The sequence below is a fragment of the Lagenorhynchus albirostris genome, chromosome 2 (assembly GCF_949774975.1).
Source record: "Lagenorhynchus albirostris chromosome 2, mLagAlb1.1, whole genome shotgun sequence".
NCBI classification, from domain to species: Eukaryota; Metazoa; Chordata; class Mammalia; order Artiodactyla; family Delphinidae; genus Lagenorhynchus; species Lagenorhynchus albirostris.
The window spans coordinates 153,582,042-153,608,065 of NC_083096.1; the positions used below are offsets into that span (position 1 = coordinate 153,582,042).

At 40.4% G+C, this 26,024-nt stretch overlaps 2 protein-coding genes across 15 annotated transcripts in view; both read right to left on the bottom strand.

Moving 5' to 3' along the window:
- ZNF684 (zinc finger protein 684) overlaps nt 1-10,646 on the bottom strand; it is a 31,908-nt gene extending 21,262 nt beyond the window's left edge. For 3 of the 11 annotated variants that reach the window (XM_060140413.1, XM_060140407.1, XM_060140404.1), the window contains exons 1-2: nt 10,515-10,646; nt 9,080-9,117 (exon numbers count right to left, since the gene is read on the bottom strand). Coding sequence is in view for 8 of the 11 variants with exons in the window: in XM_060140407.1 (XP_059996390.1) it covers nt 9,080-9,094 (15 nt within the window). In the remaining 3 variants the exon portion in view is untranslated. Of the gene's footprint in view, nt 1-3,241; nt 3,338-3,660; nt 3,788-7,991; nt 8,060-9,079; nt 9,118-9,480; nt 9,571-10,514 lie in introns of those variants that run through there. The other 8 variants (XM_060140408.1, XM_060140414.1, XM_060140406.1 and 5 more) reach the window with 7 other exon arrangements.
- A 6,315-nt stretch (nt 10,647-16,961) lies between these two features.
- EXO5 (exonuclease 5) lies at nt 16,962-24,237 on the bottom strand. 4 transcript variants are annotated; one of them, XM_060140417.1, is made up of 4 exons: nt 24,020-24,237; nt 23,367-23,470; nt 23,140-23,231; nt 16,962-18,465 (listed from the first exon to the last, which is right to left on the bottom strand). In XM_060140417.1, exon 4 carries the CDS (start codon nt 18,454-18,456, stop codon nt 17,344-17,346), a length of 1,113 nt encoding a protein of 370 aa, XP_059996400.1. In that variant the 5' UTR covers nt 18,457-18,465; nt 23,140-23,231; nt 23,367-23,470; nt 24,020-24,237; the 3' UTR covers nt 16,962-17,343. The 4 variants fall into 4 exon arrangements, with proteins under 4 accessions (XP_059996400.1, XP_059996398.1, XP_059996399.1 ...); XM_060140415.1 differs by having other exon boundaries at nt 23,140-23,196; nt 23,301-23,470; XM_060140416.1 differs by lacking the exon at nt 23,367-23,470 and having other exon boundaries at nt 23,140-23,196.
- Between the last annotated feature and the right edge of the window lie 1,787 nt (nt 24,238-26,024).

The window sequence follows — 26,024 nt, forward strand, 5'->3', positions numbered from 1 at the left end:
TCCCCACTTGTGAATTTCCTTCCATGTGGAGTTACTACAATACCCCAGCCTTTTGCTTCATGCCTTATCCTCTGTGGAGCTGGCTGAGTAGTGGGCTATAGCCATTAATACACATTTCTTTATTGAGTGGTTCTAAATGTGGGGACTGGGTTCCTGTCTTCTTTCCTCTCTACTTCAACCAATGAGAAGCAGCATCCTGTGTTACCTTGGCCAACAATAACCAACTGAAAAATCCAGGGTAATCAGCCTGGTGAACAAAAATATGCAATACAATGAATTCACTCATGGTATCTAAGCATGCACTACTCTAGCCCTCAACAAATACCTACTTCTGTTCCAAGGATTCTAGATTCTAAATAGCTACAATCATTTGCTCATGTTCCTTCCCCACCTTAACTTGCCCTCCTTCATCCTCTCTCATCCTATCCAGTATTTAGATATCCTTTAGGGAGGAGCCATTGTTCCATGATCTTAAAAAAAAGGCTCCTCCAGTCTTTGCCTACTTTAAACTTTAGGCTCCATTTTCTCTGAACTTCTAAGACAGTCATCACTGCTACCTAAACCATTTATTTTGACAACTAACTAGATTAAAACCACAATGTTACTGTGCATTGAACAAATGTTCCACATTCATCAAATTTTAAAATATATGGCTATGTTTTGCCTTTTCAACTACAATTTACACACCTGGAAAAACAATTTTTTTTTCTTTATTTGAATCCTTCTCAGGAAACATTAAAAAAGCCTTGTTGAATGAAAGGATAAGAAACATCCCTACAATCCCTGACTTTACAAAAATGAATTAATTAAATATTCATTGAATGTCCATGATGTGCTCAGCTATGGTGTGAAGAAAAAAAATGATACTGGACTTTCTCTTCAGGGAGTAATCATGAGAAAACATGCCTTAAAGCCACAGGTTTTTTTTTTTTTTTTTTTTAAAAAGTCTTAAAAGCCACAGGATTAAAAAAAAAATCTAAGATAGTATATGTCAAGTTTTCGTTGACAGAGCCATAGTAGAGTTGGGATGGGAATTCAAAGAAGGCAGAGATCAATGTAGGCTAAAGTTACCATGAAAGAGGAGAAAACTGAATTTAGACTTCATAGCATGCTGGTTTTGAAACCGAGTGGGGCCTTGAGGGGCTCCCAGGCACTGAAACCATGAGGCCTGAACGCTGAGGCCTCCTTTTGTCCACCATTTCTTCCAGGCAAGACTCCAGCCTCCATGACCATCCCTGAGTTCCAAAGGGTGGATTTGAACAGTTGCTAATCAAGGGAGGAGCAGCTAAGAAACCACCTTGAGGAAGGATTAAAGGGACCAGAGAAGCTCAACAAGATTAAGAGAAGACAATCTGAGACTGAGGGAGTGCAAGCCCTGTTTACACCCTAATCTTGTCAGGACCCCACCTTTGAACCCCTGTTATAAAGCCCTTAATCAAATCCTCTGGGGGAGAGACACATAGTTTTTCAAGGCTGAAGCCCAGTGTGTCTCCCTTTGCCTGGCAAAGCAATAAAGCTATCCTCTTCTACTTCACCCAAAACTCTGTGATTTGATTCAGCATTGCTGTACAGAGAGGCTGAGCTTTCGGTAACGGTTTTAGTTAGATGGAGCACATCAGAATCAAAAGGACTAAGGCAGAAAAGAAAACTGTGTACAGAGGATGCTAAAGAGTCTAATTGCATGGAATAGGGAAAAGATGGACAATTCTGGATAAACATGGGATCACATACAGAGGGATAAGCCATTTAAATACCATAATACAGGTGATACAGGAATAACATGTTTGTCAGAAGAGTGACAAGCAAAATGAAATAATTCAGATAAATCTTGCAAGAACATCTAAGATAAACCAGAAAGTAGGCTGGAATTGGCAATATAAGTATTTACATAAACAGCCAAGATACCATATCAGGAGTTAAAATTCATTTGTTTTATGCCAGTAGTAATTGGGCTTCCAGGGAATCTAAAACACATTTAATTGGTATCTTAATCATTTGAAACATACTTCTTTTATGGACTCTGTGCAAAGGGAAGATTTTATTTTGAGCCAGTCTTGGATAAACTAATAGTTGAAATTATAGGTAATAAGTCACAATAGTATTTAAGGAGAAATTCTTAAGAGAAAAAGCCAAATTGCTTACCACAGTGATTTTGTGACTACAGACCAGGAGACCAGTCACTACCTTTTATTGTAAGGATAAAGGTAAAGGGTTGAAGAATATTAAAAATTGGTTCCTATGATAAAACAGACAATAAGGCCAGGTAGGGTAAAATCAAGGGAATGGGAAGCTGGTGAGGAAAAGATGCTGGGGATGGCACAAAATAAATAACTGTAGTCTTTAGAGTGATGAAGTTTCTGAGGGAGTTACTGTGGACAGAACTTCAGAAGATGGAAGAGAAGTCAAACAGCAAAGGGTGAATAAGCTGTGAGAAAGGGTGAGGGCAGATTAGTGAGGAACTAATTCAAATAAAGTTCGAGGACAATTTCCAAAAGATATCAATATTATCAAGTGAAGCAGAAAGATGCACTAGAAGGTAGATACCCCAAGTTAGCCATAAGACTAAAGAGGAGCAAGGTAGGGTACACAGGGGGAGTATATGCTGCAAGAAAAGGAACGAGTTTTTTTAAAAAAGGAAAAAAATTAGGAAGAACATGTTATAAAAGTTTTGAAATAAAAACAACTAACATATGCTGAACACTTACTGTCTGCCACTATATGAAGGGTTTTGCTTGTATTAACTCATATAATCTTTACAAAAACCTGAGGTAAAGTCATATTATCCCTATTTTATAAATAAAGTTGTGCTACAAAATAATTAGGTTAGACAGAGGTTGGTGGAATAAGACTTCAAATCCACATAATCTGACTACATTATTAGAAACAGATGTATGGAAAGATCTGCCACCATGTTGAGGAGGGAAGAAGAATGAGGATTCCAGGGACTGAGAGAACCAACAAGCACTTCGATGGAACAGGCAGCGCGAGGAGCCAGAGCGGAGAGGAAGGACATCCTCCCACACAAGAGCTGAGAAACAGAAAGAGCGGCCACGTGGAAGAGTGGAAGTGAAGGTGTCACCTGGGGATCTGAGGATGTTGTGTCAGGTGTATCCAGTCACTTTCAAAGGTGTGTAGTTTTAAGAGGTGCTTCCTGAAAAGTATTTCAGAGGTGCCTGTCCCTCACTCACCAACTGGGATCTCAGTTCCAGAGACTCCCATCTACCTGCTTTCTCTGACTCACCTGGAGAGCGCCAACGTGGGTTCTCTCCCTCCACCATCCATGGCTCTTGTCCTTGCTCCACCTTGAAGATCACTATTGTTTTGGTGACTGGACACCCTGTTCATGGGAAACAACACAGAACTGGGGACAAAGTGCTAGGAACAAACGACTACCTCACAATTCGGGTTTGCCTCCTGGAGTCTTACGGCCTGTGAAGATGACAGACAAGCTTTAGACAGAAAAGACCCTTCTTCATTTGGGAGGCAGAAGCATTAAACATACTACCTGATCCCCAAAGGGGATTAAGAATCTTTGACCACTAAAATTCAGGGACAAACTTACTAATGCTTCAGAATGTTCACAGCTTTCGCAGGTCTTAAAGGAAGGCACTATTAAAACATAATGAGTTACACTGAAAAGTTACCACCCACTGTCCTTACCCATTGAGATGAGGTTTCTAAAGTTCTCCAACATCACATCCCAATACAAGGTTCTCTGATCACAGTCAAGCAGCTGCCACTCCTCTGGGGTGAATTCCACAGCCACATCCTGGAGTGTCACTGATCCCTGTAATAGTACATGGATCTTCAAACTAAAGTATGCATCATTTGGGGACTTGTAAGAGAATCATGGCAGCCTCTTAGGATCATATCATGTTCATTGCTGAGTTTTCAGAAAGTAATGTATGATAACTACTGTACACCTGATTCAGAAATATACTTTGTGATAGAAACAAAAATTATATTAAAAATATTCAACTAGTGCCAGGATAATTCAATGGGGGAAAGAATGGTCTTTTAAACAAATGATGTTGGACCAACTGGATCTCCACATGCAAAAAAATGAAGTTGGACTCCCCTCAACACACACACCTCACATCATATATAAAAACGAACTAAAAATGGATCAGAGACCTATGTGTAAGAGTTAAAACTAGAGGTGACCCTTGAACAACTTGGGGGTTAGGGGTGCCAACCTCTCCACAGTTAAAAATCCACATAACTTTACAGCCCTCCATATCCGTGGTTCCACAACCACGAATTCAACGAACCACAGGTCATGTAGTACTGTAGTATGTATGTATTGAAAAAAATCTACATATAAGTGGACCCACACGGTTCAAACCCGTGTTGCTCAAGGGTCAACTGTATATAATTCTTAGATGAAAACAAGGGAGTAAATCTTTATGACCTGGGATTACGCAATGGTTTCTTACACATGACAGAAAAAGTGTAAGTGACAAAAGAAAAAAAATATATAAACTGGAATTCACCAAAATTAAACATTTTTAAGCTTCAAAGGATACCATGAAGAAAGTGAAAAAGACAATTCACAAAATAGGAGGAAATATTTGTAAATCATATATCTAAAAAGAAATTTGCATCTAAATTATAAAAAGAATTCTTACAACACAACAATAAAAAGAAAACCCAATTTAAAAATGGGCAAAGGATTTGAACAGACATTTTTCCAAAAACAGATATGGTCCATAAGCACATGAAAAGATGTTCAACATCATTAGTAAATACAAATTAAAACCACAATGAGGTATCACTTTATACCCACTAGGATGGCTAAAATCAAAGGCAGACAATGATAAGTGTTAATAAGGATAGGGAGAAACTGGAACTCTCATACATTGATGGTAGAACTGTAAGATGGTGCAGCAACTATGGAAAACAGTTCAGGAGTTCCTCAAAATGTCAAACATAGAGTCACCATATGACCCAGCAAGTTTTCCTAGGTATATATGCAAAAGAATTGAAATCATACATCCCCCCGCCAAAGAAAAAACCATACACAAATGCCCATAGCAGAATTATTCATAATAGGCAAAAGTGGCAACAATATGGGTACCCATCAACTAATAAATAGATAAACAAAATGAGGTACATCCATATGATCCAATATTATTCAGCAATAAAAAGGACTCTACAACATAGATGATCCTTGAAAATTTTGTGCTGGGTGAGAGAAGCCAGTCACAAGAAATCACATATTGTATGGTTCCATTTGTATGAAATGCTCAGAATAGGCAAATACATATAAACATAAAGTAATTCAGGGCTGGGGGAAGGAAGGAATGGGGAGTGACTGCTAATGGATATGGGGTTTCTTTTGAGAGAAATGAAAATGTTCTGAGATTAGTGGTGATGGTTTCACAATTATGATAATATACTAAAAAAAACCCCACTAAATTGTATACATTTTAAAGGGGTCAATTTGTAATATGTGAATTATGTCTAAAAATTATTTTAAAATATTACTTATATGTTCTTCATTCATTCACTCATACAATATTCAATGAGGACATACCAAGTACAGTACTAGGGATAACAAAAAATAAAATTATTACTGCCCTCAGAGATCTTACAATCTATTAGATCCTGCAAAACAAACATGTAAAGGTAATAAGATGTTAGAGGGGCTATAAGGTTAATACGCCAGACTCACATAAGCATAATAAAATAGAAAAATACAGATTTTTTTTTTCTGCAGTACGCGGGCCTCTCACTGTTGTGGCCTCTCCTGTTGCAGAGCACAGGCTCCAGATGCGCAGGCTCATCAGCCATGGCTCACGGGCCTAGCCGCTCCACGGCATGTGGGATCTTCCCGGACCGGGGCACGAACCCGTGTCCCCTGCATCAGCAGGCGGACTCTCAACCACTGCGCCACCAGGGAAGCCCCCAGATTTTTTAATATGATAAAATACATCCTCTCAACCATAAAGTCAAAATCATGTTTAACTTAAACTGAAATTAAAAAGGCATGTGGTAACATGCCTACTGCAAAGATAGTTAAGACCATATAAAGCAGGTGTCAGCAAACTACAACGCACAGGTTGACCACCTGTGTTTGTAAATAAAATGTAACTGGAACATAGTTATGTCCATTTGTTTACTTCAACTACAAGAGCAGAGTTGAGTAGTTGCCACAGAGATTATATGGCCTTCAAGCCTAAAATATTTACTATCTGTCCCTTTAAAAAGTTAAGAGAGGGACTTCCCTGGTGGTCCAGTGGTTAAGACTCCTCGCTCCCTAAGCAGGGGGCCTGGGTTCAGTCCCTGGTCAGGGAACTAGATTCACATGCTGCAACTAAAAAAGCCTGCATGCCACAGCTAAAGATCCCGCACATGACAACGAAGATACCACATGCCACAACTAAGACCTGGTGCAGCCCAATAAATAAATAAATATTTTTTTGAAAAAAAAAGTTAAGAGACTAGGCAGGGTTTACCAACCAGGAATGCACAGATAGTTCAATATTGGGAAATGTATTAGAAATTCTTTAAACTGTTATATTAAAGAAAAAATATATTATTTTATTGACAGGTATAAAAAAAATGATATGAGAAAGAAAGTTCCCAATTTATGAAAACAATCTTAACAAGCTAAAAATCCTTAACTTGATTTAAAAAACAAAACAAAACAAAAAAACAACTATCGACCAGATTACAAGAGGAAACAGTATGACACTGGAAGCATTCCCACTAAAACTGGAACAAAAAAGATTTTGGTTAGAAATTACATTCAAAATTATAGTTACTAGAAGTCCTGTCCATTGACATAAGACAAGGAAAAAATATGGAGCCTACATATTAGGCAATAAGGGACAAAACTCCATTTGAAGAGTATATGATGGTCTATCTAGAAAATCTAAGTATCAACTAAAAAACTCTTGGACTTAGTAAGAGTTCTGTAAGTTGACATAAAGTCAAATAGATAAATCCATACTTTCCTCTACACCAGAATAGCCAATTAGAAAATATAATGAAAAAAGATCCATTCCATTCTCAATAGCAAATTAAACCATATGTAAGAATAAACATCATAAGAAATGTAAAAGAATTACCATAATAAACCTATAAAACTGTAATGAAGGACCAAAAAACAATGAATAAAATGAAGAACTCACAAATAACAAATGCTGGAGAGGGTGTGGAGAAAAGGGAACCCTCCTACACTGTTGGTGGGAATGTAAGTTGGTACAGCCACTATGGAGAACAGTATAGAGGTCCCTCAGAAAACTAAAAATAGAATTACCATATGATCTAGCAATCCCACTCCTGGGAATGTACCCGGACAAAACTATAATTCAAAAAGATACATGCACCCCTATGTTCACAGCAGCACTATTCACAATAGCCAAAACATGGAAACAACCTAAATGTCCATCGACAGATGAATGGATAAAGAAGATGTGGTACATATATACAATGGAATATTACTCAGCCATAAAAAAGAATGAAATAATGCCATTGGCAGCAACATGGATGCAACTAGAGATTATCATACTAAGTGAAGTAAGTCAGAAAGAGAAAGACTAATACGATATGATATCACTTATATGTGGAATCTAACATATGGCACAAATGAACCTATCTACAAATCAGAAACTGACTCACAGACATAGAGAACAGACATGTGGTTGCCAACAGGGAGGAGGGGAGGGAGAGGGATGGACTGGTAGTTTGTGGTTGTTAGATGCAAACTATTACATTTAGAATGGATACACAACAAGGTCCTAACGTATAGCACAGGGAACTATATTCAATATCCTGTGATAAACCAAAATGGAAAAGAATATGAAAAAAACATGTCTCTATGTGTATAACTGAGTCACTGTGCTGTACAGCAGACATTGGCACAACATGGTAAATCAACTCTACTTCAATTTAAAAAAATGGAGAACTCACTATTGAAAAGTTATGAATTCTCTCCAAATTAATCTAAAAGTGTAATGCAATCACAATAAAAATACGTAACATACCCCCTTATGGACCTTGACAAGCTGATTTTTAAATTCACATGGAAGAGAAAATGCTCAAGAATTGCTGAGACTCTGGAAAAGGAGCAAGGTTTACTTATGGATCCAGGTGAATATTGAAAAGGATATGTACCTGGACTTACAAATTGAGTTCATATAGCACTTCTTGGCACTATGTTCTCTGCTTATTCTAGGGAACACTCTAAGAAAGTCACAGGAGGGACTTCCCTGGTGGCACACTGGTTAGGACTCCACGCTCCCAGTGCAGGGAGCCTGGATTCAATCCCCAGTCAGGGAACTAGATCCCAAATGCATGCCTCAACTAAGAGTTTGCATGCCACAACTAAGGAGCAGGCGAGCCACAACTAAGGAGCCCGCCAGCTGCAACTAAGACCTGGTGCAACCAAATAAATAAATAAATAAAAATTTATAAAAAGAAAGTCATAGGAAAACTGATGTTATATTCATCACAGGATTGTTACTGTCAATATTGTTTCCAACACTATCTCTATGAAAACCCATTGTGGGAATCCCCTGGTGGGCCAGTGGTTAGGACTCGGCACTCTCACTGCTGGGTCGTGGGTTCAATCCCTGGTTGGGGAAGTAAGATTCCACAAGCCTCGGGGTGCGGCAAAAAAAAAAAAGAAAAAAGAAAAGAAAACCCATTGTAAGATATTTTCTTTGGAGAATTGTGCCAAGAAAAAATTTACTTATCCGGGGAATTGTTCTGCTTTATTCTCAAGGACAAAGCCAGTATTTTAAAAGGTTGGCTATCCATTTTCTATGATCACCAGAAAGACTGGGTATACATATGCAGCTCCAGCTAAGTGCAGACCCTATAATCTGGATATCAACTTAGCACTTTTGGACCTGATCTATTCAATTTACGTTTTCCCTGACTATACATTTCCTTTTTATTATGTGGATTTTTTTTTTTTTTTGGCTGCGCCGCACGGCATGCAGGATCTTAGTTCCTCGATGGAACCCGCGTCCCCTGCAGTGGAAGCACGGAGTCTTAACCACTGGACCGCCAGGGAAGTCCTTATATGGATTTTTTAAGAGATTTAAATAGCAATAAATGGATGCCTTACCTCTAAGTTGACCATTTTTGCAGCTCTTACACAGAGATCTATGAAAGTAGAAATGGGGAAGAGAGTAAAGACATGAGAAACACCAGGACTGCAGTGTAGAACCCTGCTCTGTGAAAACAGAAGCACACATACTGCAGTCTCAGAAAATGCCACCCAGTGGGAGAACGACATTTCTAGCAAGTCAGAAAAGTCTATATTTTATAAGCAATGATCTCTGTGTTATTAATATATGGAGCTTAGATAAGTATCTTGTACATTTCTGTCCTACAGACCTAACAGCAAGTCGTTAACCTTTAAACCAGTGACTTTTTTTTTCTCCCAGAAACGTATCCTAAGTAAATACAAATACTTGTATCCTAAGTAAATAATGAATGAGTTAAAAGGATAACTAAAAGCCTGACCTCCGAAGCTCAGTATCTTTAGAAGTCATTCCTTCCTGTGATTCTCTGGTCTCTGTTCTGTAGCTGGAGTAAGAGATCTCAAATAGGTTTCTTGAGAAGGCCGGATCCAGGGACCCGGCGGGGAGAGGGGGGAGGTGAGGATTTTTTTTAAGCTGGAGTCTTCAGTTTAGACTCTAAATCTGTCTCTCCCTCTCCCTCCTCCTCCCCCTCGGAATTCACCATCTCCTATGAGCCCAGTCTAGGCTTTTTGAAATTCCAACCAGCACTGCTAGGGCCCTAGAAAGGCTAAAATGTGCAAGATGGACCGCCAGCTTTATTTCGTCTTCACTGGAAAAATCTGAAGATTCACCAAGAGATCCTTAAAAAAAAAAAAAAAAGACACACCGAATTTTACTCAGCATACATTACTCAAATATTTCAAAAGGAAAATATGTCCAACGCTTTGTTTTGCAGGTTGTTTTCATCTTGTGAAAAAAATGAGATTTGAAGAAAACTCATCTGGATTTGAATCTCAGATCTTCTATTATACTAAACTGTTTGAGTCTAGGCAAGTTAACTTCACCTCTCTCAGCTTCAGTTAATTCATATGCAAAATTCGGATGATTGTTGTGATAATACCCTAAGAGTGCATCGAAGTTTCTCTAGAATCACTTTATTCCTAGATCCCTTAACATGGTTTAATTTTAAACCATTGTAAATGGTTTTAAATGGTTCTGGTAGGACCAACTGTGCTCCTGTAATCAGGGAAGGTGTAGTTTGATGCACAGACTTCTACATAGTGTCCTTTACTTACAAGGGCAGGAATGCAAACTGAGCTTGCTCTAGCCCCAGCCGGGATCTAGGAATCCTCTGAGTGGCGGTCGGGCCCTTCTCTTGCTTTCTCTGAACTACTCCAGAATTGGACAGGACCCACACACCCAAACACGAAGTCACCGCACGTGAGAGTTTTAAGGTTTTTCAGTTCAGTAAGCCAATAAACCGGTCCCTTTCTTCCCGCCCTTCCCTTATGTCCCCCAAGTTCTGCAGAGTCATACCTGCCAGTCTTTCACTGCCACACTCCCAGCTCCGACTCTAAGCTGGAGATCAGCTTACAGAGATCTCCCAGATCTGGGCGAAACCCCGACTCTCACTTCATACAGTGCTGGTTGGAAAATTACAGACTACACGCTACTGCCCCACTGCGCGTGTGCGGAAGTAACTGCCCACCCAGAGATTCCCAAGTTCCCCCGCGGTGCAGGCTATTCATCGGGCACTACATTTCCCATAAGGCCCATGGAGCTCGTTTCCGGAATGCGTCACATGCTCCTGCCTCTTTAGGGGGAGATTCCTGGATTAGTATCTCTGGGGCCGTTTGGAGAGACAGGGTCATTTATAAAAGGGAGATGTATATATCCTTTTTGTTTAAAATGAAAGACATCAGCTTTTTTTTTGGAAATTTTATTGTTTTATACAGTAGGTTCTTATTACTTATCTATTTTATACATATTAGTGTGTATATGTCAATCCCAATCTCCCAATTCATCCCACCACCACTCCCCACCTCCCGCTTTCCCCCCTTGGTGTCCATACGTTTGTTCTCTACATCTCTGTCTCTATTTCTGCCATGCAAACCGGTTAATCTGTACCATTTTTCTAGGTTCCACATATATGTGTTAATACATGATATTTGTTCTTTGCTTTCTGACTTACTTCACTCTGTATGACAGTCTCTAGATCCATCCACGTCTCTACAAATGACCCAATTTCGTTCCTTTTTTATGGCTGAGTAATATTCCATTGTATATATGTACTACATCTTCTTTATCCATTCATCTGTTGATGGGCATTTAGGTTGCTTCCATGACCTGGATATTGTAATCAGAGCTGCAATGAACATTGGGGTGCATGTGTCTTTTTGAATGATGGTTTTCTCATGGTATATGCCCAGTAGTGGGATTGCTGGGTCATATGGTAATTCTATTTTTAGTTTTTTAAGGAACCTCTACACTGTTCTCCATAGTGGCTGTATCAATTTACATTCCCACCAACAGTGCAAGAGGGTTCCCTTTTCTCCACACCCTCTCCAGCATTTGTTGTTTTTAGATTTTCTGATGATGCCCATTCTAACTGGTGTGAGGTGATACCTCATTGTAGTTTTCATTTGCATTTCTCTAATAATTAGTGATGTTGAGCAGCTTTTCATGTACCTCTTGGCCATCTGTATAGACACCAGAATTTTAAAATACTGGAAAATCTAAATCAGCAGTATGCTAAAGAGAATAATTTACCCTTAGTTCAGTTTCTTCTAGCCATACACTAGCTTAGGTCAGGGAGATGAAAAGAACCCAACAAAGTAGACTGAGATGGAATAATCCGTGAGACAGGTGGAAAAGAAGGAGGGTTTGAATCTGCAAAATCAAGGGAAGAAAATGTTCCAAGAAGGAAGGAGTGATCCACTGCATTAAATGCTGCTGATAGGTCAGGTAGGATGTGAACTAATAATTGGCTAGTGGATTGAGCAGTGTGGGAGTTGTTGAAACATGCCCTTTTGGTGTAGTGATGGAAGTTTGATAAAGTCTGATAAGAGTTAGGTAAGGGTGGGATGAAACAATGGGAGAAAGCAAATACATATAGACAACTTCTTCAGTTTTGCTTTTTTAAGATGAGTAGAAAAATAAAGCTGTCCTCTGCATATGGAATTGGGGTCCAGAATTTTTTTTTAAGATGGAAGAAATTAGTGTTTGTATCCTAATTAAAATGATACAGTGGAGAGGGGGAAATGGACAATACAGGAAAGACGACAGTTGCAGGAGGAAAGTCCTTGAGGAAAGAAGGGATGTAATCCAGCACATAATCGGGGGGATCAGTTCTAAGCAAGAGTATGGACAATTTATTAATTGAAATAAAAGGGGAGGCATACAGGGAGGAGGAAGGGTAAGCTGGGACAAAGTGAGAGAGTGGCATGGACATATATACACTACCAAATGTAAAACAGATAGCTAGTGGGAAGCAGCTGCATAGCACAGGGAGGTCAGCTTGGCGCTCTGTGACCACCTAGAGGGGTGGGATAGGGAGGGTGGGAGGGAGACGCAAGAGGGAGGAGATATGGGGATATATGTATACATATAGCTGATTCATTTTGTTATACAGCAGAAACTAACACAGCATTGTAAAGCAATTATACTCCAATAAAGATGTTTATAAAAAGGGGGGGGAGAGGCAGAGTCGATAGGTACAGATGCAGACACGTGGACAGATTTGGTGGTGGGAGAATGAGGATATCCTCACCTGAGTGCTTCTATTTTCTCAGTGAAATAGGAAGCTCAAAGTGAAGATGGGGAGAAGGTATTACAGGTTTGAGGAAAGAAAATAGTGTATTACATTGATTCTAATACTTTTTCATATTTCAACATCTGTGAAATTGCTCTTACAAATGATGGCATGCCATAGTTTAATTGGCAGCATATTTTTTCTTTCTTAGTAATATGTAAAATAATGATGTATCTTATAATCAATGGCATCTGAGATCCTAATGTTATTTAGGAATGGTGAGAGTGAATGGATTACAGAAATGTGGTACTATTGCCTGGCATCATTAAGAGCCCGCTTGATATTAGTAGCCCTTAACTTTACTGGCATTTTCAATGTCATAAAGACATATTTTTATATCTAATCTTTAAAAAGTAGCTCACTTGAGCAATTGCTCTATTTCCTAGCTTTCTTTCATAGAATAATTTTCTCTGAGTTGTTTCTTGTTGCTGTCTATATTTTCTCACTTCCAACTGTCTCCTCAGTCCATTCTAATTGGCTTCTTGACCATAACTACACTCCTAAAACTGCTCTTGTCAAGTTACCAATGAAATTTCAGTTGAAAAATTAAATGGACTTTCTTAGTCCTCATCATATTTGACCTCAACGGCATTTAAGAAAATTGAAATACTTCCTTATTTTGGCTTCTAGAACATCTCACAAAAGATCATTTCTCCCACCTCACTAACACTACTTCTTTATTTTCTTTACTGAATACTCTCCCTCTGTCCTGCCTCCAAATGTTGGAATATTCAAGGGTTTGGCCTTGGGCCTTTTCTTTCTGAAGTTTTCCTCAAATGGTCTCATTCAGTCTCATGGCTTTAAATACCATTTATTTGACGTTGACTGAGAAATCTATATCTCCAGCCCTCATCTCTCCCCTGAATTTCTGACCCCTAATTCCTTATGCCTACCTGAAATCTCCCCTTCGAGAGGCTTAAAAGCCACCTCCAACTTCACATGTTCAAATCAAATATTTAGGAGCCATCCTTGATTTCTCTTCTTCCTTTTTCCTGTCTTTCTCTCATAGTATATATGTTCTATGAGGGCATATATTTTATTCGTTTTTGTGATATTGTGATTTATAAGAAGAAATATGTATTTGGCCTTCATCCCCAATTCTGGCTCAGAGCTCCTAAAACTCTTGGAATTCCCTAAGTGATGAGAATGAGCATGGTGTCTTTTGTTATGTTAATGAGGCGACTTTTGGACTGCACCTAAGGATGGGGGCTGATTGCCAGGAAAACCAAATCATGTGATTAGAGGGTTGGAACTTTCAGTCCCATGCCTCCTAACCTCTGGGGAGGCGAGAGAGGCTGGAGGTTGAATCAATAGCCAATGGCCAATGATTTAATCAATCATGGCTATGCAATGAATGATTTAATCAATCATGGCTATGTAATAAACCCCCAAAAATATGGGGTTCAGAGAGCTTCTGGCTTGGTGAACATGTGGAGGTATGGGGAGAGTGATGTGCCCAGAGAGGGCACAGAAGATCTGCGCCCTTTTTCCATACCTTGCCTTATGCATCTCTTCCATATAGCTGTCCCTGAGTTATATCCTTTAATAATAAACCGGTAGTCTAGTAAGTAAAATGTTTCTCTGAGTTCTGTGAGCCACTCTAGTAAACTAATCAAACCCAAGGAGGGGGTTGTTGGAACCTCCAGTCTATAGCAAGTAGGTCAGAAGCACAGGTAGACAACCAGGACTTGCAATTGGCATCTGAAGTGGGGCCAGACAGGCAGTCTGAGAGGACTGAACCCTTAACGTGTGAGACCTGACATTATTGCCAGGTAGATAGTGGCAGAATTGAGTTGAACTATATGACACTCAGCTGATGTCTGAGAATTGCTTGGTGATGGGGAAAAAAAAACACACGTTGGAATTGGTGTGAGTAGAATTTTAGTTTTGTCTATGACTATATCTCCAGAGGCTGACACAAAATAGGTGCTAAATAAAGATTTATGAATACTGAATAAATGTGAAACTGTCTATAGTTTCATGTCCATAAGTGCAACCTGTCTGGTTAGGGTCTTGAATCTATAGGTCAATTTGGGGAAAATTGATATCTTAACAATATTAAGTTTTCCAATCCATGAGCATGGTATATCTCATCATTTATTTAAGTTTACTTTAATTTCTCTCAGCAGTGTTTTCTAGTTTTCAGTGTACAACTCTTGCATATTTTTTGGTCAGATTTATCCCTAAATATTTCATAATTTTGATATTATAAATTGTATTTTTGAATTTCCATTACCAACTGTTTGTTGTGACTATGTAGAAATACAATTTATTTGTGAATGTCGATCTGTTAGCTTTTCAAAGTTTCCATGGGATTTCTTACATAGATAATCATGTTATCTGCAAATAAAGTTTTATTTCTTCCTCCTCAATCTGGATGCCTTTTATCAATTTTCCTTTACTTATTGCATTGGAAGTAAGTTATCCACCACTACAATGATGACTAGAAATGGTGACAGATGACATAACTGCCTTTTTTCTGAACTAAGGGGAAAAACATTGTCTTTCACCATTAAGTATAATGTTAACTGTAGGTTTCTTGTAGATGCCCTTCATGAGATTGAGGAAGTTCCCTTTTAGTTTTAGGTTTCCAAGAGTTTTTCTGAAGAACAGATGCTGTATTTTCTCAAAAAAATTTTTGCATCTATTGAGATTATCATGTTTTTTTCATGTTTAGTATATTAATATGGTGAATTACATTGATACTTTTAATGTTAAACCAATCTTGCATTCCTGGCATAAACCTCATTTGGTCATGTCCTTTTTCTGTATTGTTGGATTCTGTTTGCTAAAATTTTGTTTAAAATTTTTGCATTTATGTTCATAGGCTATACTGGTCTACCAGTAATATGTGGTCTGGGTATTAGAGTAATGCTGGCATCATTGAATGAGTAGGGAAGTTCCCCTCCTCTTCCATTTTCTGGAAGTTTGTGTAGACTTTAGTATTATTTCTTCTTTAAATATTGGGTAGAATTCAGCAGTAAAGTCATCTGGACCTGGAGTTTTCTTTCTGGGAAGGTTTTAAACTACAAAGTCAATCTCTTTATTAGATATAGGGCTATTCGGGTTACAGATTTTCTTCTTGAGAGAGCTTTGGTAGTTTGTATCTTTCAAGGAATTTTTCTGTATCATCTAAGCTGTCAAATGTATTGGCATAAAGTTGTTCATTATATTCTCTTATTATTCTTTTATTTTATTTATTTATTTTTTTGCGGTACGCGGGCCTCTCACTGTTGTGGCCTCTCCCATTGCGGAGCACAGGCTGCGGATGCGCAGGCTCAGTGGCCATGGCTCACGGGCCCAGCCGCTCCCCCGGACCGGTGCACGAACCCATGTTCCCTGCATCGGCAGGCGGACTCTCAACCACTGAGCCACCAGGAAAGCCCTAGAGTCTCAGTTTTGACCTATAGTAAATATCATTGATAAAACCAATATAAACAATATGTCTCTGGTATCGTCAATAATTTTTAAGCATGCAAAGGATCTGAGACCAAAATATTTGAGAATGTTGCTCAATGGAAAAAGAGATGAATGAAACAAAGGACTAGAAACAACTTACACTATCATCAACATTATCTTCATTATTATCAGCTGCAGCAGCAGTAGCAGCAGCGCCATCCATATACTGAATCATCGAATGATTCTGCTGTGCTGAGTACTGTCCTAAGCTCTTTGCATGCATCATCTCATTTAATCCTCATAACTCTATGAGGTGAGTATAATTACCATCACTCCATTTTCCATATTGGAAAACTGAGGCTCAGAAAAGGCTTAGAAACTTTCCCAAGGTCCCAAGCTAGTAAAGAATAGAGTCCAGGTCTGTCTAATTCCAGGGCATCACTTATGCTCTGGTCTTAGAGTAGGAGATGATGATGGGTACCTGTGGGGTTGAAGATAATACAAACTTCCACTCACGTATACATTCTTTTGTAAATATTAATATCATTTTTACTATTTTCATTTTTTATGACTTCCTGTTCCTGCTTCATTTTTCCTTATTTCTTTGAGCATATGTATTAGGCTTCTTTTAAATTCCTGCTCTGCTCATTTCACTACTTCAGAAATATGTTTATGTATGTACTTAAAGGCTTGGAATAACATGCACACACAACTATTCTGGTGGTCCTCTTTGAAGGGTTGGGATTATGAAAAAATCCAGTTCAACCAACCTGGACAGTGTTTCATTTTATTTCATTATATAAAATGTAGAAACCCTGATTGAGAAAAAATAGGGAAGAGACTTAAAAGAAACTGAAGAGATGAATCTTCTTAGGAAAGCAATGATTGCTGAAGGATACCTTGCTCCAGCCATGATAAGCATCTGTCTTCTTGGCAATCTACGGCAAAGCTCCAGGGACAGCATAATCCCAGATCTCTCCCACTCACCCCTGAGCCTTGGTCCTGGATTTGTGTGGTAAGAGGCTGAGGAAATATGAAAAGAACCAAAATAAGAACACTCTCCATGGAAGTGAAGCTCAGAGACTGGTCCTCTTTCACTCTGCTGAGTACATTAGGAGCAGGAAAGATCAAAGTTCCTGAAAGTCTATCTTCCGTTCATTTGGCTTTTTCGGCTTGCGGCTCTAGCATGGAGTTGGGCAACCCACCGCTCTTCCTCCACTCACAGATATCTGCATAGGTGCATGTCCGGCATTTCCAAGCCTCCTCCACATCAACACCTTGAGGCTCTCGGTGTCCCATCCAGTAGGCCATATAGTGCTGCACTTTGTTTCTCACCTCCGTCTCTTCAAAGACCACTATCTCTGTACCCAGCACAGTGGCAGTCTCTTGGTGGATATACTCAATCTTCAGCATATCAATAACTGGGAGGTCAGACAGTGTTAGAGACAGGAAGACCAGCTCCATGAGGTCACCCAAGGACTTCACAGAGAAGCCTCCCTGCCGGGCATGCCTCAGCACTGAAGGTCCCAATGGCTTTTCTGGACACAATTTTGTGTGGTGGATTAGGCTAGCAGTGGTCACTTTCCCTTGTACCATGGCATCAAAGATATATTTGTACAGGCTGACCTGAAAACAGTCTTTTTTTCTCTGAGCGTCTGGAGGGAGCACAGGGTGCCTGCGTGTCTTGAGTTCAGCCAGTTCCAGTTCCCCCCTGGCTGTATAGTGCAGCTCATCAATCACTCCAACAAGGAGCACACCCTCCACTTCTCCAAACACTGGAAACTCTCTGATGCGCCCTTCTGACTGCAGGGTAGGAATCATCGATAATATGTTCAGAAACTTAATTGCCCAAGCATCTTCTTTAGAGGTGATGGGGACAGTCACAAGATCATGAACTTCTAGTTCTCTAGCTAGGTGGATGCTGGCACCAGTGTCCAAAACAGATGACTTCTCAGGTGTCAAGAAACCAGGAAGCTCCTTCCCATATACCATTTGCTGTTCACACCAGTTCTGAGTAGACAGGTCAGTGACATACAAATATTTAAGATGGAATTTTTCCATAGGTGACAAGACATCCAATCCTCTTTTCCACGTTGGTAAGCTTACGAGCTTGCCATCCTTCCCAGGGAGTTCAGAAGAAGGGCCAGGCTTGTTATGTGAAGTACTTGACTCTTGTGTATCCTCCAGGTCCAGAAACTCTGAGTCACTCAAGTCTGAGAACCCTGAGGCCTCTGCTGACACCATCTCCTCTTCCCTAGTCTCTGCCATGGCACAGCTCTGGATTGGGCAAAGGCCGTGCATATCATGTTAAAGAAATGCATTACCCAAATGAAAAATTTCTCAAAAGCACTTTCAAATTCCAATAAGGTAAAAAAGAATCACGACTAATTATTTATATACAGTCTTTAAAGATGCTTATTTATTTATGACCAATTAGTAATGCTATGGAGTTGTACTACGGGTACAATTTACAACAATAAGACTCATTGTATCATCCATATATGAATACTTGGCAAAAATTTTTAAGGGCAAAATAAAACTTAAGTTTTATTACTGAATCTGGTACTAACATACCATATGTGACTTTAAGCAAATCACCTACTTTGTCCTCAGTTTCTTCATTTAAAAGGAAATTTGAGGTTTGCCTTTTTTCCTTCAAAATTCTACTGACTTGGGACATTATTTCATTTTTTAAGTGAATGTAGATCATTATAAATGTTGGAGCAATGTTTGCCAGTTTACCATGGACCACTTCTACAATTCTTTTGATACAAAGTCCTTGGCTAGGAAAATAAATCTCAATAACAAACTGTTCCTTGAGAAAAATCAGCTCTACAATGACTGCTTTTTTTTTTTTTTTTTTTTTGCGTTATGCGGGCCTCTCACTGTTGTGGCCTCTCCCATTGCGGAGCACAGGCTCCGGACGCGCAGGCTCAGCGGCCATGGCTCACGGGCCTAGCCGCTCCAACGGCATGTGGGATCTTCCTGGACCAGGGCACGAACCCATGTCCCCTGCATTGGCAGGCAGACTCTCAACCACTGCGCCACCAGGGAAGCCCTACAATGACTGCTTTTAAATGTAGTTCTCAGAAACATAGTGTGGCAAAATTCAAAGACTAACTACAGATAAATACAAATAGATCTACTCATGAAGTAATAGCATGAAGTAACGAGAGAGGATATTCACAGCAACTTGTGGAAATCAGTTGTTTTTTGTGTTTGAGATATATTAAGAAAATGACAAGAAGAAAAAGCTCTTGGTGGGTTTTACTTTACTGACTGTATAAATTCCTCCTAACACTATAGAAATTGGTGTTTCCCACTAAGTTTATTTTCTCCCTCCACAAGAAATTAGCTTATGATGGAAAATATGTAAGTGAAAACTCTTAAAATATTACTGTATTTTGCTATAAATAATAGTGAATATTTATTGCACAGTTATTGTGTGCTAGACACTGAGCCAAGTGCTTCACACCCAATATCTCAGTGCTCTACTGAGGGACAAATACTCTCCCTTTTTACAGCAAACAATTTCACAAGCACAGGAGACAGAATAGAACAATGAACACAATCTAGATAAATAACTGTTGACATGTTGCTGTGTTTGCTTCTTTCAGGTGTTTTTTTTTAGCCTAACTATTTTAAAATAAATTACAGAAATCATCATGCTTCAAATACAAATGCTTCACATACATTTCCAAAGAAGCCTCCTACATTAACTACAATATTATCATATCTACCAAAATTAATAATTCCCTAATACTCCAGTCCATATTCAAATTTCCTCAGCTGCCCTAAAAAACATTTGGATAGCTTTTCGTTAAACCAGGAAACAAAGACCATACATTATGTTTGATTGTTTTGTCTCTCAAGTATTTTTAATCTTAAGAAACTAGGGGAGTTCCCTAGTGGCCTAGCGGTTAGGACTCCGGGCTTTCACTACCATGGGCGAGGTTCAATCCCTGGTCAGAAAAAAAGAAACTAGTAGTGGGGGAGGGATAAATTAGGAGCTTGGGGTGAGCACATGTACACTACTATATATAAGATATTTAGATAACCAACAAGGACCTACTGTATAGCACAGAGAACTCTACCCAATATTCTGCGATAACCTATATGAAAAAAGAATCTAAAAAAGAATGAATATATGTATATGTATATGAATTACTTTACCGTACAACTGAAACTAACATAACATTGTAAATCAGCTATACTCTAATAAAGGGACTTCCCTGATGGTGCAGTGGTTAAGACTCCATGCTCCCAATGTAGGGGGCCGGGGTTCAATCTCTGGTCAGGAAACTAGGTCCCATATGCATGCTGCAACTAAGAGTTTGTATGCCACAACTAAGGAGCTGGTGAGCCACAACTAAGGAGCCCACCTGCTGCAACTAAGACCTAGCGCAACCAAATAAATAAATGTAAAATAAAAAACTATACTCCAATAAAATTAAAATATGAAAAAAAAGAAACTAGGCAAATTATCTTGTGAAGATACTCTTTTTAAGCCTTCCTTCTTACTTCACATATCTAACCCTGCATACAAAAAAAACCCAAAAAACAAAACAAGGTATGAGCAGTCCACTAGTATTTTGACTTTGGGTGACAAGAAAATAACTTGACACAGAATGTAAGCTGATTGAGGTAAAAACTGTGAGCGAAGCTTCCTCCTTGCTACTCTAAGGAGCAATGAAAGAGCAGTATGTACCAACTCCCATGTTAAAAACTTAACAACTGATACTTTGAAAATGGTATTAATATTAGTTATCATTGTACTTAACTAATTTTTAAATAGTCTAAATGTCCCTAATGAAGGAAAACACAGATAGCTGGAAAACAAGTTATTTGCAATGAACCAAAGTAATATTATGCTAAGACTTCTGGGTATATCCTATAAAGTTATTGCTTTATAGGATATTTCAACAGTAATAAAACACAGAAGCTGCACGTTTACACAAGTGTCTTAAACTATAAATGTGCCTTAGATGATGATAGTTTCAAAATTAGTAATGTTGGACTTCCCTGGTGGCGCAGTGGTTAAGAATCTGCCTGCCAATTCAGGGGACATGGGTTCAAGCCCTGGTCCGGGAAGATCCCACATGCTGTGGAGCAACTAAGCCCGTAGGCCACAACTACTGAGCCTGCTCTCTAGAGCCCGTGAGCCACAACTACTGAGCCCACGTGCCACAACTACTGAAACCTGCGCGTCTAGATCCCGTGCTCTGCAACAAGAGAAGCCACTGCAATGAGAAGCCCGTGCACCACAACAAAGAGTAGCCCTGCTCGCCACAACTAGAGAAAGCCCGTGTGCAGCAACGAAGACCCAAGACAGCCAAAAATAAATAAATAAATAAATTTATACAAAATGAGTAATGCTATTTGGACTATGAAGTCCCTGAAACTGGGATAGAATCTTTACCCTCCACCAAGAAACAAAAGTTAAATGGCAATTAACACGTATACTTCGGGTTGCCCCCTACCCCCACCCCGCTGCAGGGGAGGGCACTAAATCCAAATCAACTGACCTTGAAAATAGTTTACTTCAAATATCCAGTCCTGGGCTATCCAATATGTAGACACCAGTCACATGCAGCTATTTAAATTTAATTAAAATTAAATAAAATTAGACACATTTCAAGTGCTCAGTAGCTACATGTGGTTGGTGGGTACCACATTATAAGGCACAGATATAGAACACTTCCCTGTCACACAAAGTTCTATTGGACAGTACTGGTTTCAATTATTTCGTATGTATCTATTAACTCCCCAAAGAGAGCGTAAGCTCCTGAAATGCATGGACTTGCTACTTGTTTTACATACAACACTCAAAACAGGGTAGCTCTTAACAGGTAAGTGAAATGTTTGTAAAGAAGACACAAGGGACTTCCCTGGTGGCGCAGTGATGAAGAATCCCCCTGCCAATGCAAGGGACACGGGTTTGAGCCCTGGTCCAGGAAGATCCCACAGGCCGCGGAGCAACTAAGCCCATGCGCCACAACTACTGAGCCTGCGCTCTAGAGCCCGCCAGCCACAACTACTGAGCTCACAGGCTGCATCTACTGAAGCCCGTGCACCTAGAGCCTGTGCTCTGCAACAAGAGAAGCCACTGCAATGAGAAGCCCACACACCGCAACGAAGAGTAGCCCCGCTCACCGCAATTAAAGCCTGCGCACAGCAACAAGACCCAACACAGCCAAAAATAAATACATAAATAAATTTATATTAAAAAAAAAGAAGAAGACACAAAAGGAGAGCATTCTTTGTGGAATTATTTACCTAAAAGGAAAAAACAATACACTGGGGATGGACAATTTAGACTCAATGTGTTGCTTGGACTTTCCTATGCAGAAAAAATCCAGGCAAGGGCATGATGCAGTGTGCACTTTGTCCCCAAATTCAATTTGTATCTTTTTGACAGGAGATGATTTACGTGGCACATGGATCAACATCTTAGAATAAATATAAAGCTTAGAGTGTTCTTCAAAGGCATAATTTCATATGTAGTGTTTCTAAGCACAAGTTTGATTTTTTAAATAAATGTAAGTAAAAAATTAAAAATATGAGACTAACAATATATGTGGTACATAGGTATGGTAGAAATAGGTGGTAAGTGAATGAGATGTTTGGGAAACACCAGCATGCTGCCAAGAGTCTGGGGGTCCTAGAGATCTGGATTCTGAACCTGAGTAGGTCAATAGTATTTAGTATGCTACTTGCCTTATGAGTATTCTTGGGCAAGTTTGCAGTTTTCCTGAGGCTACTGACACATCTTTAAAATTAGAGTACTCCTTCCAACCATACTCAGCTACCCAAACAACTGAGTGATGGCAAAGTACACACATTGGCACTCAACAAATGTGGATCTCCTTCTCCTTCTCAAGGGAGAGATGAGATAGTACACCTATTCCCTCTGACAAATTAAATTTTAGGAGAGAAGAAACTTCTACTCACCTGGGACTTGGCTGATCTTCCTCCTCACAGGAAAGGTAAAATGCTGAAATGACAAGGCTGGGGGAGGAAGAAAGAGCTCTGAAAGAACAGGTCTGCAATCGGAGAATCCAGATTAGCAACTCTGGGCCTTGCTAGAACAGAGACTTTTGGTCCTTTCTCACCTGACCAGTCCCTCACATTGCGGCGTTTCCTCCTCTCTGATTCACACTGCACAGACTGTTGCTCACCCCAGATCCTACGTAAAGCTTGCCTGGCTCCGAAGGCAAATTCTCCGTGACTTGTTCGTTTTGCCCATACCCTGGATGCCGTTACTTGATCCAATCCCCGCTCCCTGCAAGTAAAAGGGTCAGCAATAACGAAGGTCCCCCAGGAGCTCCGAGAGCAGTTTCCTCTTCCAGCCCCAACTTCGGCCCAGAAGCTCGGGCAGAGACCTCAGATCAGATGTTTTTCCCCTCTGATGGGTTCCTGCTGCCTGCGGAACTGCCTCTGCCTTCACGCTCAACATCCTGACTTGCTCGGTGCAGCCCGGCCTTGTGGGCTCCAAGAAAGCCTTCAGCGGAGACCTTCCCACCGGCCCCAAAACCACTGTCTCCCCGGGAATTCCATGCATGTCCGAAACTTTACTGAGCACCTCCCTACAGTGTACTGGAGGACGGAGCAAAGGATTGCTGGACTTGGGAAGGGGTCCCAGCCGACAGCAGGGTCTTCCAAGTTCGAAAGGTCCTGAACCCACAGGAGCAGACGCGATAAGCCGCTGCCCCGGAGCCGTTCCCACCCAGAAAGGGAGTTGGGGGGACGCGGCACCCGCGGAGACAGATCCCCTGAGTTCCAAAACGCAGCCCCTCAGCCCGCCACCGGCATTCGCCGGCCTTCCCCTAACCTGGGATATGCCTCGGAACCCCGGACTCCACCGGCTCCGCCGCGGCCTCGGAACGGCTCCCGGACCCTTTCCCCGGACACGCAAGTGCAAGACAGGCGAAGGACCTCTGGTTTCGCGCTTCGCACAAAAGCCTCCTGGACACCAGGCCCAGAATGCCCAGCGGCTGCCCAAGGTCCGCCCCCTCCCGGAGGCCTCAGCTGCGCCGCTTAGTCTTCGCGCGTCTGCGGCTCAGACCCGAATCCCGCTAGCTGCGGGGCGGAGGAGGGTCCTGATGCTGTTCCGCCTCTGCGGAGGTCGTCCTTGTGGGTCGCTGGCTGTGCGTGTGCGTTCATTCGGGACGGAACTGCGCCGTCACCTGACCAAGAAGCTCCCACCCTGGCGGGTCCCGGCTACTGCCAAGCCAGTGTAGGGGAAAGGTCTAGGGCATGTCCCTTTCCGCGGTGCACTTGGCCTCTGCCCGTTAGCGCTGCGTCTGCGCTTTGCCACCTTGTACGCCTTTCTTTGCACCTCGCACCAACTTTCCCAGCTGAGAGAACAGCCACGAACTCACTTTTCGAAGATGCTGACGCTCGTCTCATCAATGTATTTCTTTTTTCTATTTGCTTGCTTTTTAATTAACCCTTTTATTGGGAAATATAACACAATTATATTCTGAAATAGAAAGGTGAGTATAATAATTGTTGAACAGACGTATCATGTAGGGCAAAAATAGTGTCGTGCCATTCCCAAATACACTCCCATGCCTCCTTCCTGAGAAAACCAGTTGTCTGACTCTTATGACAATCATCGCTTTTTTTTTTTAAACAGCCATCACATATTTGGAAACGATTTGTGGCAAAGGTGGCATCGCATAGCAATGGAGAAAAAAAGATGGCCTTTTCAATGAAGGTTCTGAGACAACAGGGTATCCTTATGAAAAAAAGTATAAAATGAGACCCCTTGTCTCACTTCATCACAAATATCAATTCCAGGAGGATTAAAAACCTAAATACATTTTGGACTTCAGAATAGGGAAAGATTTTTTTTTAAATCTATTTATTTACTTACTTATTTTTGGGCCTCGCAGCTTGCGGATCTTAGTTCCCCCACTAGGGATTGAACCCCAGCACCAGCAGTGAAAGCGAGTCCTAACTACCGGACTGCCAGGGAATTCCCCGATTTCTTTTTAAAAAATACAAAAATGTTGGGAGTTCCCTGGTGGTCCAGTGCTTTCACTGCCCTCGCCTGGGTTCAATCGCTGGTCAGGGAACTAAGATTCCGCAAGCAGGGCAGCACGGCCAAAAAAAAAAAAGTTAAATAAAAAAGAAAACTACAAAGGAGATTTTGGGTCAGTTGGGAGAATTTAAATGCGACATATATTAGATAATAGTATCAATCAATTATCAATATCCTGAGTATGAAAATGATTTTGTGGTTGTGTAGGAAAACGTCCTTGTTCTTGGAAATATGAAAGTTGAGGGGAATCTTACACATCAAGTGAAATATGGGTGGGCATTGCTGTATTGAGGCTGGAGGTTTCTACCTCCTCCCAAGTATAACTTTCCTTCACCAGGATGTAATTCCCAATGCACAGAAGCCTCTCCTCAACCCTCTCACACATGGACCTGTTATCTTCAAACGGAGTTTGAGGGGCAATGCTGATTGGTGGAGTGAAGCAGAAGCGATTCAGAAATGATCATGCCGTGGGGAAAAGAAATTTCCAAGATAGCAGGACGATGTTCCCCAAAGCTTTCATTCTCAAATTTCAGAAAATGAAATTTTCTGAAATTATGATAGCCTTTCCCCAAAAGGCTATCATAAGAAGTCGGGGCATTTAAGGTCCATCTGTATACAAAAGCCTTTGATTTAGTTCCTCCACCTCCAGGGATATCTGTAATATGGGAAATACTGTTAGACACAAGTTGTCTGTTTTCCTCTTTCCATCTTACTTTCCTTACTCTTTCAGAGGGTAGAATTTGTATCTCTAAATCACACTGATTACAGTCTTCCACTGAAGTGTTTATAT